At 43.4% G+C, this 12,721-nt stretch overlaps 1 protein-coding gene across 1 annotated transcript in view; it reads right to left on the reverse strand.

Annotated features, from left to right (window-relative positions):
• Positions 1–12,721, reverse strand: part of DIP2B (disco interacting protein 2 homolog B) — a 738,038-nt gene that overhangs the window by 463,146 nt on the left and 262,171 nt on the right. The window contains exon 3 of the mRNA XM_069230866.1: positions 5,947–6,075. Within this exon, the coding sequence (XP_069086967.1) occupies positions 5,947–6,075 (129 nt within the window). The remainder of the gene's footprint in view (positions 1–5,946; positions 6,076–12,721) is intronic.

A 12,721-nucleotide genomic window follows, 5' to 3' on the forward strand; every position in this document is an offset into this window, starting at 1 on the left:
GGGTGTTTTGCCTCTTCCTTCATTGTTGTTTCCCTTGTAGGAGCCACTATAAAAGCCTTTATATTAGGATGTGTGCACCTGGCCTTTATGCTAGGATGATGAGGTGTCCGTGGCCTTGAAGGTGGGTTTATATAATGGCTGGTGAAAGGAACCACATGTAGCAGGGCTTTGCAAGGCACATATAGATTTAGCCACCCCATTTTCTTTTTTCATCTTTTCCAGCACCTGACCATCCTGTGGACCGAATAGGTGCTCCTTATCAAATGGTATATTAAGAATAGTTTGTTGTAACTTGGGTTTAAACACAGAAATGTTCAGCTCACTTGCCAGTGTAAAAGGATGCTGGTATTTATTCCCCTGGTGACCGTGTTAGCAGAGTCTAGAGCACAGAGGATGGAACTATTTGAAATAAGCTGACCTTCACTGACTATTTCTTAGCCCCCCCTCCCCCTTCCTGTGTTCCTCTGTGAGGTATTGGTGAAACTCTTTCATCGCATCCCAGTGGCATGGTCAAATCTTGCTAGCAGGCCTTGTGTGTTAGCTATACGCAAATGGTTGGCAGCTTGAGCTGCAACACGCTTTCAAGAAGCGTCATTTAGCTTACTCTTCTTGTCAGGAGGTAGAGCATTGCTAGCGGCTTGGGAGTTAACTCTTTTCCTGGCATTAAAAACCACCAGAGAATCAGGGGGAATCTGACCGCTACAAAAAATGGGGTTTGAGGGGGAAGCTTTATATTTTTTCTCCACATGTGGTGTGATGATACATGCCCTGGCAAGACCTTTAAAGATGTCATCCACATGCCTCAGCATTGCCTTTACCATGGGGAGATACTGTATGGCCCTGCAGAAGGTAGAGAGAGTTTCAAAGAGGAATCGTTCTCAATAGGCTCTTTATCTAAGGGCACCTGATGGTAAGTAGCCACCCTCCCAATGAGCACCTGAAAAGAAGTAGTGTCATCTGGGGGAGAGGGTCTGGCTGGGTAGACTTCAGTCTTTAACTCTGTTTCTGTGCATGGATTGACATCATAATGTGATCAAGGGTCTGTCTCCTGTGGGAAAGGGAGAGTTTTGTCCCCTGTCCCTTTGAAAAGAGTGGTGGTTTTTTTGGGGGGGGGGGGTGGAGACTCCGAGGAGTGATGTGGAGGTGAGGGTGGTGGTGGAATAGATGGTGGTATAGAGGATGGTAGAGGAGGGTGTAAAGCAGCAGAGTCTTTGTCTGTCCTCTGTTGTTTGGAAGGAGGCGCAGGAATATCAATAGCCTCCCCAAACACAAGCTGTCCTTTGGAAGGTGTCAAAACAACAGTTTGGACCAAGACAAGGCCAGTCTGCGGCTGAATATGAAGCTGTGACTGCTTGGTATCAAGTTGCTTCTTTATTTTGTGAAGGATAGTCTCTATAGAAGTACTCGACTCCGAAGACAGTAACCCTTTCTGTTTTATCGGCGCCGAACTGCCTTTCTGTTTTGATGCTGAAATGGTCATGCCAAGGATGGTGATAGTTTTTTGGAACCGGGGTGTTCATTGCCGAATGGGGCCTCAAAGCTTTCCGCACTGAAGCAGAAGATGGATGGCTTGGTACCGAACTGGAATGCTTAGGCTTTATTTTCATTGCCGAGCACAATGGCAGTGCATCTGAATTAGTTATTTGGTGCCGACCATTTCCTGACGGCAGTGGTGGCCCAGGAGCCTTTGCTTTGGTGGAAGATGCTGGAATTATGGGCAGGACAGTGGAGCCAGTACTCGCTGTAGTTGCGCTGGAGTGAGAGCTTGCATTTCAAGGACAGTGTCTACATCCAACATCGAGTCATCAACAGAAAAAGCCTCTTCCTCAACTACTGAGGCCTGTTGTAACTCTTATTCTGGCTCTGACTCGATATTTTGATACTGGAAGATGTCTGGCGTCTCTTCATTTGTGTACCACTGCATCTCACGACAGTGTGCCCTTCGATCCCATAGGGTTTTCTTCGATCAAAAAGACTTATACGCTTTGCAGTCCTACTCTTTATGGTTCGAGGACAGACAGAGGTTATAGACCTGGTGTTGGTCAATTCGTGGGAACTTCACAAGGAACTTAGGGCAGAACTGTAAGGAAGTCCGTTCCAACCGGAGTTCATTTTTCATAAGGTGGAATGAAGAAAAATTGTGGGCTGAAGGGCCTCAGTCGGGATGCATTGATACGACAGGTGATTGCTTCTCGTCCCGAAATGCAAGGAATACGCTTTTGAAAAAAAAATACTGACAATGGGAGAAGTATCTCCAACAGAAGAGTCTGAAAAGACGGCCTTGACCTGGAGCTCGGGGAAACACAACTGGACCTGATGGTGGGAGAAAACAATCTAAAAATGGAGTCGATGCCCATGTGCATTAACAGCAAGAGGAGGAATCTTGAAAGACTTTACAAAGAAAAGCTTGTAACCTTCCGGACCCAACATTAGACAGCAGAAGTATGCAGAGCATGCATATCTATAGCCACAAATGCCATCAAATAGGTGTGTTTCAAGATAATTAATTGGCAAAAATCAGTATGCTGCCAGAATTGCTTTATGTCAACATAAAAGAACACAGCCAATAGTTCCATGTCAACAAGGATCTTGGCATTACCATGGACAGGCCTAGTCCACAGCACACACACTAGACTAGTGAGCTAGTTGGGCATGTACAAAATCATGATACTATTTTCACAAGCAGTGGGGTCACTCAGGAGGTGTAAACAGCAGTATTCCACGTAAGAGACAATCCAGTCTAAACAGTAGTGTTATACAACATTTGAAGTTAATTTTTTAAGCTTTGGCACCCAAGAGGCACTTCAGATTTTTTTCCTCAAATTCACTATTTTCTTTTTCACGAGTAGCAAAATGTTTTTTTTTCTTTTTTTCTCTTCACGTTTGGCCAAGGGGTGAGAAGAAGACCTATGCCCCAGGAGCATGGTGGGGTATTGGGAAATGAAGAGAATGAACTTGTCTCCGTAACAATAATTCCAGTGCATACTCTATTTACCTGTAAATTCCTTTCAAATCCGTCCAACCCCTCATGCTGAGTACCATGGCATGCTTAACAATGGTTCAAGTTAAGTTTTTCTCCTCTGCATTTCTGGCACGTGTGTTAATTTATCGTCACCTCGAAATGAATAGAAAAAATGATGGGGTCCACAAGGGAACACTCAGAAGAAGCACTGAAATCACTGAGGTTCTCAAGACCCAAAAAGGTTCTCTTTTTAGAATCTAAATAAGGAAGAAGAGAGCCCTCCTCATTGTACATTCTGGATGAAAGCTCACGACGCCTGAGCAAGGTTCGTAGGAGCACAAACCTATAAATGTCATAGCCCCCTAAAAACTCAAAAAAATAAACAGGGAATGATGCTGTATATTCTGGTAATAGCCACAGTGCCAAAACAAATGTCAAAACCTTCAGGGGCAAAGGAAAGGTTGTCTTAATTGAGGTGATGCCAATAGTGTAAGCAGGGTCAAGCAGCATGAAGACCACTGGCAGGTATCTAGTCAAAGGCTCCAATGCGCACCAACGCGAGCTGACTAGGGCAGAATATAACTAGCAAATCCTAATTGAAAGCTGTCACTTGAGCAAGAGCATCAATGGGGTGCCAATATAGTGGCACAGGACATGGAGCCTCGAACTGGCTTCAGGCTCAAATCAAGCACATGTGCACCAAAGAAGGACACTGTTCTGAGGGCAATGGGGAAGTCTGAGTCAAGAAATGGGTCAACCAACTACGTGTTTCGCCCCCTACGGTAATTCCACCTGGGGCTTTCTCAATTGGACGCCATCTTGGAAAGACGCGCATTCGGCAACACGCTGCCACTCTCCCGGAAGAGTATGTTTCTAAGGTATTCGGACCATAGACCATAATGATGTGCTGTATAACAATGAATATTTTACTGCCTTGAGAAAGCCCCAGGTGGAATTACCGTAGGGGGCGAAACACGTGTTGGCTGCTGCAACTGTCTTACATTCATTGGCTGCTGCAACTGTCTTACATTCATCTAAATCCTTGGAAATATCTATGCATCAATGACTGTTTCTTGGTTTAATCTCTACCTGCCGCACTAGAATGGATCTATGAACTTATAAATAAAGACTTCTTGTACATAAAATGTATTAATGTGGGATCTCATTCCGTCATACGCCTTGGATTTATTTACAAAGGGGTTTTGGTCCATACCCCTTAAACTTTGAGTTCCCACTCAAAACTTTCTTCAATTGGGCAATCAAGCAGGAAGGGAACCTTGGACCTCTTCATATTTGATAAGTAAAGTATCAATCAGACCTTCTGAAGGCGAGGCATTCAACTTTTTTTAATATTATGCAACTAGGACTGTCTTGGGCTGCACTTTTTTTTACTGCCTTTTAAGGCCAGGCAGCTGAAAGAAGAAGGCAGTGCAGTGACTATACTTATGGGGGCTAGGTGTAGTGCGGTTCACAAGCTATACAGACTAACAATTGAGTTGGCATGGATACTGTAGTTCATCCAGTAGATGGCTATCAACTGGAACAAAAGATTCCTGTTTCTAAGATAAGCAGAGGGAACAGTAGTGAAAGCATCTTGAAAATCTTCTGCCGACTCTAGGAGCTGATCATGGCTCAGCAGACATCAAAGTACTTTCAAATTTGTCTGGATTTAACTATTAATCTGTTCTAGAGACTGGGACACCCAAACATATGAAAAGTCCAGCTAAGTGGGCACCCCCACTTTGAGAACCCGCAACAGAAACTTTGATTTTTAGTGGAGTGCCCTCGATGGAGTACATGGATGTAAAGATGAGCTAGGCTGGACTGGGTCGGTTGGCAGCAAATGTTAGGAAGCAAACAAATGCATTTAAACTGAATCTGCTTCTCTATCCTTACACAATGCAAGGTTCTTTGAGCCTAAGAGACACTGTCAAACTTTTTTCAGATGGCAGATAAACCATACAGCTGTGTTTTATACGCAGTAAAGCTTCTTTAAAGCATGTGCAGAAATCCTAAGTTATTACAGTACTCCATCTTTGTTAATATGCAGACAGTAAAAAAGAGGAATGCAGTCTATCTTTTGGGACTAAAGGATGACTCTGGACATCTATGAAAAGCTTCAACTCCCATAGAATGCTAACTAATAGCAGTGTTTCTAATGTTTCCAGGGGCAGAGGGTGGTAGAATGGAAGAAGGTGCACCTCCTCAAAGTGCAATGACTAGATCTGGCTGGATTTGGTGCCTTAAGAAGAGTATATGCTCTACAAAAATACGTTCCAAGGTTATGTGATCACTACTCAGGATTCAAGTACATGGTTAAGGATATAACTAAAATAAGTTTCACTCAGGGCACAAATCTTCTCACTTAAAGTACAAATATGGTGTTAACAATAATTAAAGGAGTGTGTGCAGCAGATGTACTTGGAAGCTACACAGCTTTACCCTAATGCACAGCACACATAAATGAATTAAAAAAGTCGACCTGTGAGACGATAACTCGGCCTGCGGGATATAGATTACGCTGAAGATGGAAAGAAGATTGCATCAATACAAACTTTGTTTCTCGGAGCAATTAGGTTAACTCTTCAGAAATTACGTTAATCTATTGCCCGTTATTTGTACATGGAACGTGAACAAGGTCTTTCCAATGTTGTAATGCATAACTATAGCTTTTCCCAAAGCATTCTTACTCTTTACGAACTTGTTTCCTGTAAAAATATCATATGCTTCAGGTGAAATTATGACAAGTAAAGAAATGTAAAGAATTTTTTTTAATTAAGATATTTAATGAATATCTTGAGTATTCTTAAATTACAAACTTGTATATTTTGTATTTTACTGTGTGCAGACATCGCAACTAACGAATAATCAACAAGTTTGCAAAATGCCACCAATGAGAAAGATCTGATGATTCACAGGCACATCAGCTGGTCCCTGAATGGGAATGCATAGCCTATTTAACGTCTAGCCACTGGCATCTTTACCTGAACGGTAGCGGTCATCACGGGCGCCCCCAGAACGAGCACGGTGATAGCGCGAGCCGGACTGCGCTGGAGCCGCTGACGGAGCAGGCGTCTGGCCCCTGTTCTCCTTTTGTAAAGCAGGGTCAACACCTGAAACGACAAGTTAGAACACGCTTACTTTGCCGCTCATTTCTGAAAAATATTTTCAAAAATATAGATGGCCACTCTGACTTCTTTGTTCACATTCATAAATTAAATCGCAGTTACATATACATACAATAATGCGTAACTCGCAGTTTACAGACATGCTTACATTTCCCCCGGTAACAGAGTTAATCTCCCAAGAAGTAATGGAGCCCGTTATTGTTATTAAGTACCATGTCAACTGCTCTCAATCTCAGAATCCTGCGATTCCTGCTGCCTCAGTTTTAATTCACGGTTCCCTCCTCTAATGTCTGGATGCACTGTCTATGTCATGGAATAAAAAGCTCCAGTGAACATCCTGTTCAGGCATTGTAGTGTGTGGACCTTAAGTTTCCATGCTTCACTGCCCTCAAACGTCCATTATTCTTTCCCGCAGTGGACGAACAGTGCTGCCTACATAGATTTTATCACATTTACATATTAGTACATATATAGCAAATCTAGTAGAACAATTTATGTAGTTATGAATCTTGACCATGGAACTACCCATTGTAACTGAAAAACATGATCCTATCTTTTGCTATTCTGCGCTCTCCACATTTATACAAAACGTGGGTCCTGGCTGACTACCATGTCTCATTCCTTGAAGAAGTTGGGAAACTTGGTCTAAGTATAGTGCTAATGGTCTGACCCTTCCGAAAGGTAATATATGGTTGAGAATTAACAAAAGATCTGAGCTAATCATCCTCTCTCAGTAGATGCCAATGTCTCTTACGTATCCTACTTAACTTGTCAATATTTTGGCATAGGGTGGAGAACAGTGGAGTGTCGTAAAGTGAAGTACAGTGGCATTGAGAAAAGGACAGTGATGTACAGAACAATGGCATAGAGGGCATTGGTTTTTCGTAAAGTGATGTAGAGGGCAGTGGCGTAGAGTGGTGAGGAGTAGATTACAGCGGGGTAAAGTGCAGTGGTGTAGAGTAGATTGTTTCAGAGAGAAGTCAAGTGCTTTGGTGCAGAGTAGAGTGCAATGGAGTGGTGCAGAGTAGTGTGAGCGTGTGGCCCTTCAGATTATAGTAGAGCGCAGTGACACTGAACGCACCACTCTACTCTGCACCACTCTACACTAGGCACTGAAGAGTAGAGTGGTGCAGAGAGCAGTGGCCTAAAGTACAGTGTTGTAGAGTGAAGTGATGTAGAGCGCAATGGTAGCATGCTGCAGAATATAGTGAAGTACAGTGCAGTGGTACAGAGTTCCTGGTGTAGAGTGCAGTGGCGTGGAGTGCACTGGTCTTGAGTAAAGTGGTGCTGAGTGTATTGGTGGAGAGAGCAGCAATTAAGAGTAGAGTGGCAGAGAGTGCATTGGCATAGAGAACAGCAATTAAGAGTAGAGTAGCATAGAGAGCAGTGGCACATAGTGGTGCAGATTAGATCAGGGTGGCGTAGGGTGCACAGTGCGGTGGCATGGAGTGCAGTGGCACAGAGTATATGGTTTTAGAGTGGAGTGAAGTGGCATAGAGTAGAGTGATGCAGGGTAGAGACCAGTGGCGTAGAGTACAGAGGCAAAGAGTAGGCTGTTTCAGAGTGAGGTGGTGTAGAGTGGAGCAGTACAGGGTAGAGTGGGGTTGTGCAGGGTAGAGTGCAGTGGCGTAAAGTGCAGTAGTGTGGAGTGGAGCAGAGTGGGGGAGTGCAGTGGCATAAAGATGACTGTTTCAGAGTAGAGTGAAGTGGCGTGGATTAGTGCAGGGTAAATTGCAGCTGTATACATTGCAATAGCATACAGTGCAGTGTTGAAAAGTGGATTAGAGTGGCTTAGAGTGGACTGCCACAGAGTGCAGTGGCAGAGTGGAGCGATGCAGAGTAGAATGGTGTGTAGCAGCATACCGTACATGGGTGCACAATGCAGCAGGGTGGTGCAGGATAGAGTGTAGTGGTGCAGAGAAGAGTAACAGAGTTCTTTGGCAGGATGCAGTGCTGCAGACTAGAGTGGGGTAGAGTGCGTTGGTTTTAAAGTGGCGTAGAGTGCACTGGCACAGAATGGAGTGATACAGAGTAGAGCGAAATGATGCATGATAGGGTGTAGTGGCAGAGTGTAGCAGTGTAAAGTCCATTGTGTACAGTGGCATAGAGTAAAGTGGGATAAAGTGGCGCAGAGCCAAGGGGCGCAGAGCCAAGGGGCGCAGAGCCAAGGGGCGCAGAGCCAAGGGGCGCAGAGCAAAGGGGCGCAGAGCAAAGGGGCGCAGAGCCAAGGGGCGCAGAGCAAAGGGGCGCAGAGCCAAGGGGCGCAGAGCAAAGGGGCGCAGAGCAAAGGGGCGCAGAGCAAAGGGCAGCGGAACACAGCAGAGCGGTGCAAAGTAAAGTAGCTTAGAGATCAATAGCAGAGAGTGGTGTGTTGCAGAGTAGAGTGTTGTAGAATGCAGGGGTGAAGAGTAGTTTGCTGCTGAATGCACTGGCATGGCGTGCAATTGCGTAGAGTGGTGCACAGTAGAGCAGCATAGAAAGCAGTGGCGTAAAGTACGGTGGTGCAGAGTAAGTAGAGCACAATGGTGTAGAGTGCAGTGATGCAGAGTAGACTGGAGTAGAGTGCACTCGATTTCAGTAAGGTGGTGTAGAGTGCACTGGTGTAAAGTGCAGTGGTTTAGAGTGTAGTGGCACTGAGTTTAGTGGCGCAGAGTAGATTGTTTCAGAGTAGAGTGGAGTGGTGCATGGTAGAATAGAGTGGCGCAGAGTAGATTAAAGTGATATAGAGGGGATTGGCATTGAGTGCACTAGTGTAGAATGGAGTGGTACAGAGTAGAGTGCACTGGCATTGTATGTAGTGGCCTAGAGTGCAGTACTGCAAAGTAGCGGCGTGGTGTGGCACAGAGTGGAGTGCTATGGAGTGCAGTGGGGCATAGTAGAGTACAGTGGGATACAGTGATTGGTATAGAGTGGTGCAGAGTAGAGAGGCATAGAGTGAATAGGCATAGAGGGGAGTGGTACACAGAGTGCAGTGACGTAGTGTGGAGTGTTGTAATGTAATGTGGAGTGGTGCAGAGTAAACTGCAGTGGTGTGGAGTGGTGTAGAGTTGAGTGAGCTAAAGTGATGTATGCATAGTGCGGTACCGCACTGCTATAACAGACAACACATCTTCCATTGAAATTACCTTTACATTTGCATAGACGTACAGTTATACTTCACTCAAACTATAATATGTAGAAATGTTATCACCTAGTGTATTGATTTGCTTTGATCATAAAATATTTGTTTCCACCACACTTCAGAATTACCAAAGAATGTGCTTAATTTGTGATTTTGTAATTCCAATATGTTCTGAATAATCTTCACATTTCATATGCAGACATTTAAATTTTGTTGTGTGCTAGAAAACAAAATTGCACTGCCTTTTCAAGCAAATCTCTAGCAGCCATCATGATTGCCACACAAATCCACTCACTTTGAAGCTAAAGAAATAAAAGTAAACACAAAGCACCATGACAGAGCCTGACATCTGTTTTTGAATGCACCTCAAATGTGATAAGATAAGAACAAGATTTAAAGGCCTGTCTACTGAAATCGAGCACTGGTGCAAGAATCCAGTAAACAGGGCTTGGGTAACCGAAGGGGTGAACTAAAGCTGGACAGCCCAAAAAAACTAGAGCCAGCAAAATGAAAGTAAGCAAATGTGGGTTACAAACCACAGAGCCAATAGTAAACGATGGATGGAATGCATTCCCAGAGCAGCTTTCCAAATGTCCCCAAGATGTCGCTAGCAAACTTCGACCTAAAGTAATGGTTACGAAAAATAATTTCGTTTTCAGACAAGCACTTAAAACTACACAGGAAAGCAGAGCTCTGACTGCAGCTTGCTACTCTTTAAATGTATTGCAAATCACTATACCACTTTACCTCCATCTTCGTGGTACAGTGTTCTTACGCAGACTCCTAATAATGAGGGCTATAAACATGCAATGTGGAAAATTGCAGACCAGCTGTTAGGTGTTTTTGAGACCCACACTGAACAGAGTTTTCCATCGAACGAATGGTTCAAAAGTTAGCCCTCACCTGTTTTTTCAGAATCTTGAAGCCCAAGAAATTCTGTATTCAGACAAGAGGAAAATCACTCCGCCTCAGAGCAAAAAGGAAACCTTTGAGACCCTTAAGAAGCTGTAACAAATGTGTTAGGAGCAGCCGCAAACACAACTAAATTGCATTTATTTTTAAAGAACAAGGACTGATGAGTTGAATCACATTGCGATAGTCAGACAACTACAGCTTCAACTAGATCCCTGCATCACACACGAAGCCAACCAAGAAATCAAACAAGGCTAATACAATAAATACCACACAAGTTGAACATGAATTATACAAAAACCACCAAGTTACACACAAACACAAAGGAGTTAAACTGCCTAGTGTCTATCATTCTGATTGCTAAACAATTTTACGATCAGATACAACACCTGCAAGGGCGCAAAGGTACCTTTTTGTTTTTCTTTTTTTAAACTTTATAGGTCGATCATGCAAGCGCTTTGAACTGTTTTATGTATTTTAACCACACCCATCACTTTCATTCGTTCCTGGGCTTGCCTTTCAAAACTCAGTTGAAGTAATTGATAAATGCTTTACGTTTGTTCCGCCTTGAGAGTGTTTTTGTCACACCTTGCAGACTGCCCCTTTTACATGGATTACTGCACGATTGTGTATATACTTCAGCGTGGGCGAACTATTTTTTTTCTTTTGTCTCTCCCCTTTGTGCTTCATGGCGCTCACAGCACGAATAGTGAAAACTCCATTGGTGGTATTGAAGCGTTGGTCACATTGTTCACAGTTACCTAATCAGAGTCATTTCTTGTAGTTCTACCCTTAAAACACTTGAAATTTGTAAATGCTTTATGTAAAACAGAAATCCTCAAAGTGAAAGCGGCTCTCCAGACTCAGCAGGAGAGACAATACTACAATATTCAATGCACTTTGTAAACTTGCCCCATAATGCTTTGCATTGCTTTCACAAAACATTTTTGCTCATACCTCAGCCTGTGGTGGTCCTAGGGAAATGGAACCACCACAAAAAAGTTCAGCACGACGCACTCTGTCTAGGTCATCTCTGGGTCACCACACAAGGTTAGTGGTGACACCAAAATAATAACCTCTTCCACCATTCAGTATCTTATAAAGAGCTCCCATGGCTGGAACGTTTGTTTTACAGCTGGGAATAGCTTGTGTTTTAAGGGCCTTGCTTGTGATGTGATATTGCTATGGGCATGCTTCCCATGAATTGTTTAATACACTACGCCCTCAGGGAGCCAAATACATGGTAACATTGAATTATTTATTGCCATTTTTCTTTTTGTGTGCTTATACCCTTTATGGGCTAACTATATACTTACATGACCATGTTTCTTACAAATGCTATTTTCATTGTGGTGTCCTCTAGGGGCTGTTCCAATCATTACAGTCATATCAACATACTAAAATATTTGTGGCACGTAAACGTGCCCCATAATGCTTCACAGGGCATTATTTGTTAGAAAACCTTTTTGTTCGTAACTCATCCAGTGGTGTTCCTGGGACAATGGGAACACCCTCAAAACATTCATCATGATGTGCGCTTTCGGTCCACATAATCTCTGGATCCCCAAAATAATATTTACCTATTACAATTATGACCATGACTCAGGCCAACTTAACATCCTTATTACACTATGACTGTTTGAACACTCTTGATATGCTTGGGTGACCCTTCTAGTTCTTTCTCCTCAGACTGCCTTGAGTCTGTTTAGGGGGAATTGTGCTAGCCAGTCAGCAACTCTGATGGTGGGGTGGTGAAAGTAGTATTTTATTACAATTAGCACGGCAGATGTAAATTAGGATGCTAAATGGCAACATTTTCATTTTTTCCTGCAGATAGAGGAAGAAGGTAAATGGAAGTGCTTTAGTTATGTGCAGGGCCACTGTAATTATATGGCAGGAAAAGACGAAATTATGAGGCAGGGTTGACCAATATATGTGGCAAGAAAAGTCCAGTTATGAATTTACAATGCCAATAGCTCTAACTCAAGCAAATGTGAAACCTATTGCATTGCATATGCTTGTTTTGCTTTGGGGTGAACTGTCCCTGGAGAGACATGTTCAAGGCACCTTGCACAGAGCATGCATTGCTAGCACAGGGAGATTTCAAAACACTGGGATCCTGTTCTACCCCTCGCTGGCCAAGCAGAAGAAACTACCTTGGATGCAGAGAGAGGGCTGCACTTTCCAAATTACTGCTCGTTCATAACTGAAGTAGGAAGAGCACAGGCATCTGCATAACCACAGCACGGCTAGGCACAAGTAGGTGCGTAACACGGGAAAGTGTGTGGAACTAACAGATAACTCGGGGAGGGCGTGGGGGGAGAAAGCAACTCAAACCAAGGGTGCTAGAGTGTTAATGGGTAAACAGCAGTGAAGCAAATTCACACCCATGGAAGAAAAACAAACAAACACTGAAAATAAGTCTCGCCTTTAGAATGTGAATGCTGAATTCTTGGGGTTGCCAATGTTTGTAAACATTTGCTAAACAAAAAAGTAGAAAAAAAAAATATTTCAAAATACTGGAAAAACAGCAAACTCACATCTTATGATATCTCCAACCGAAGGCTGCATTCAATGTTTCAATGTTTATTAATGGCT

The sequence above is a fragment of the Pleurodeles waltl genome, chromosome 4_2, assembly GCF_031143425.1.
Source record: "Pleurodeles waltl isolate 20211129_DDA chromosome 4_2, aPleWal1.hap1.20221129, whole genome shotgun sequence".
Lineage (NCBI taxonomy): Eukaryota > Metazoa > Chordata > Amphibia > Caudata > Salamandridae > Pleurodeles > Pleurodeles waltl.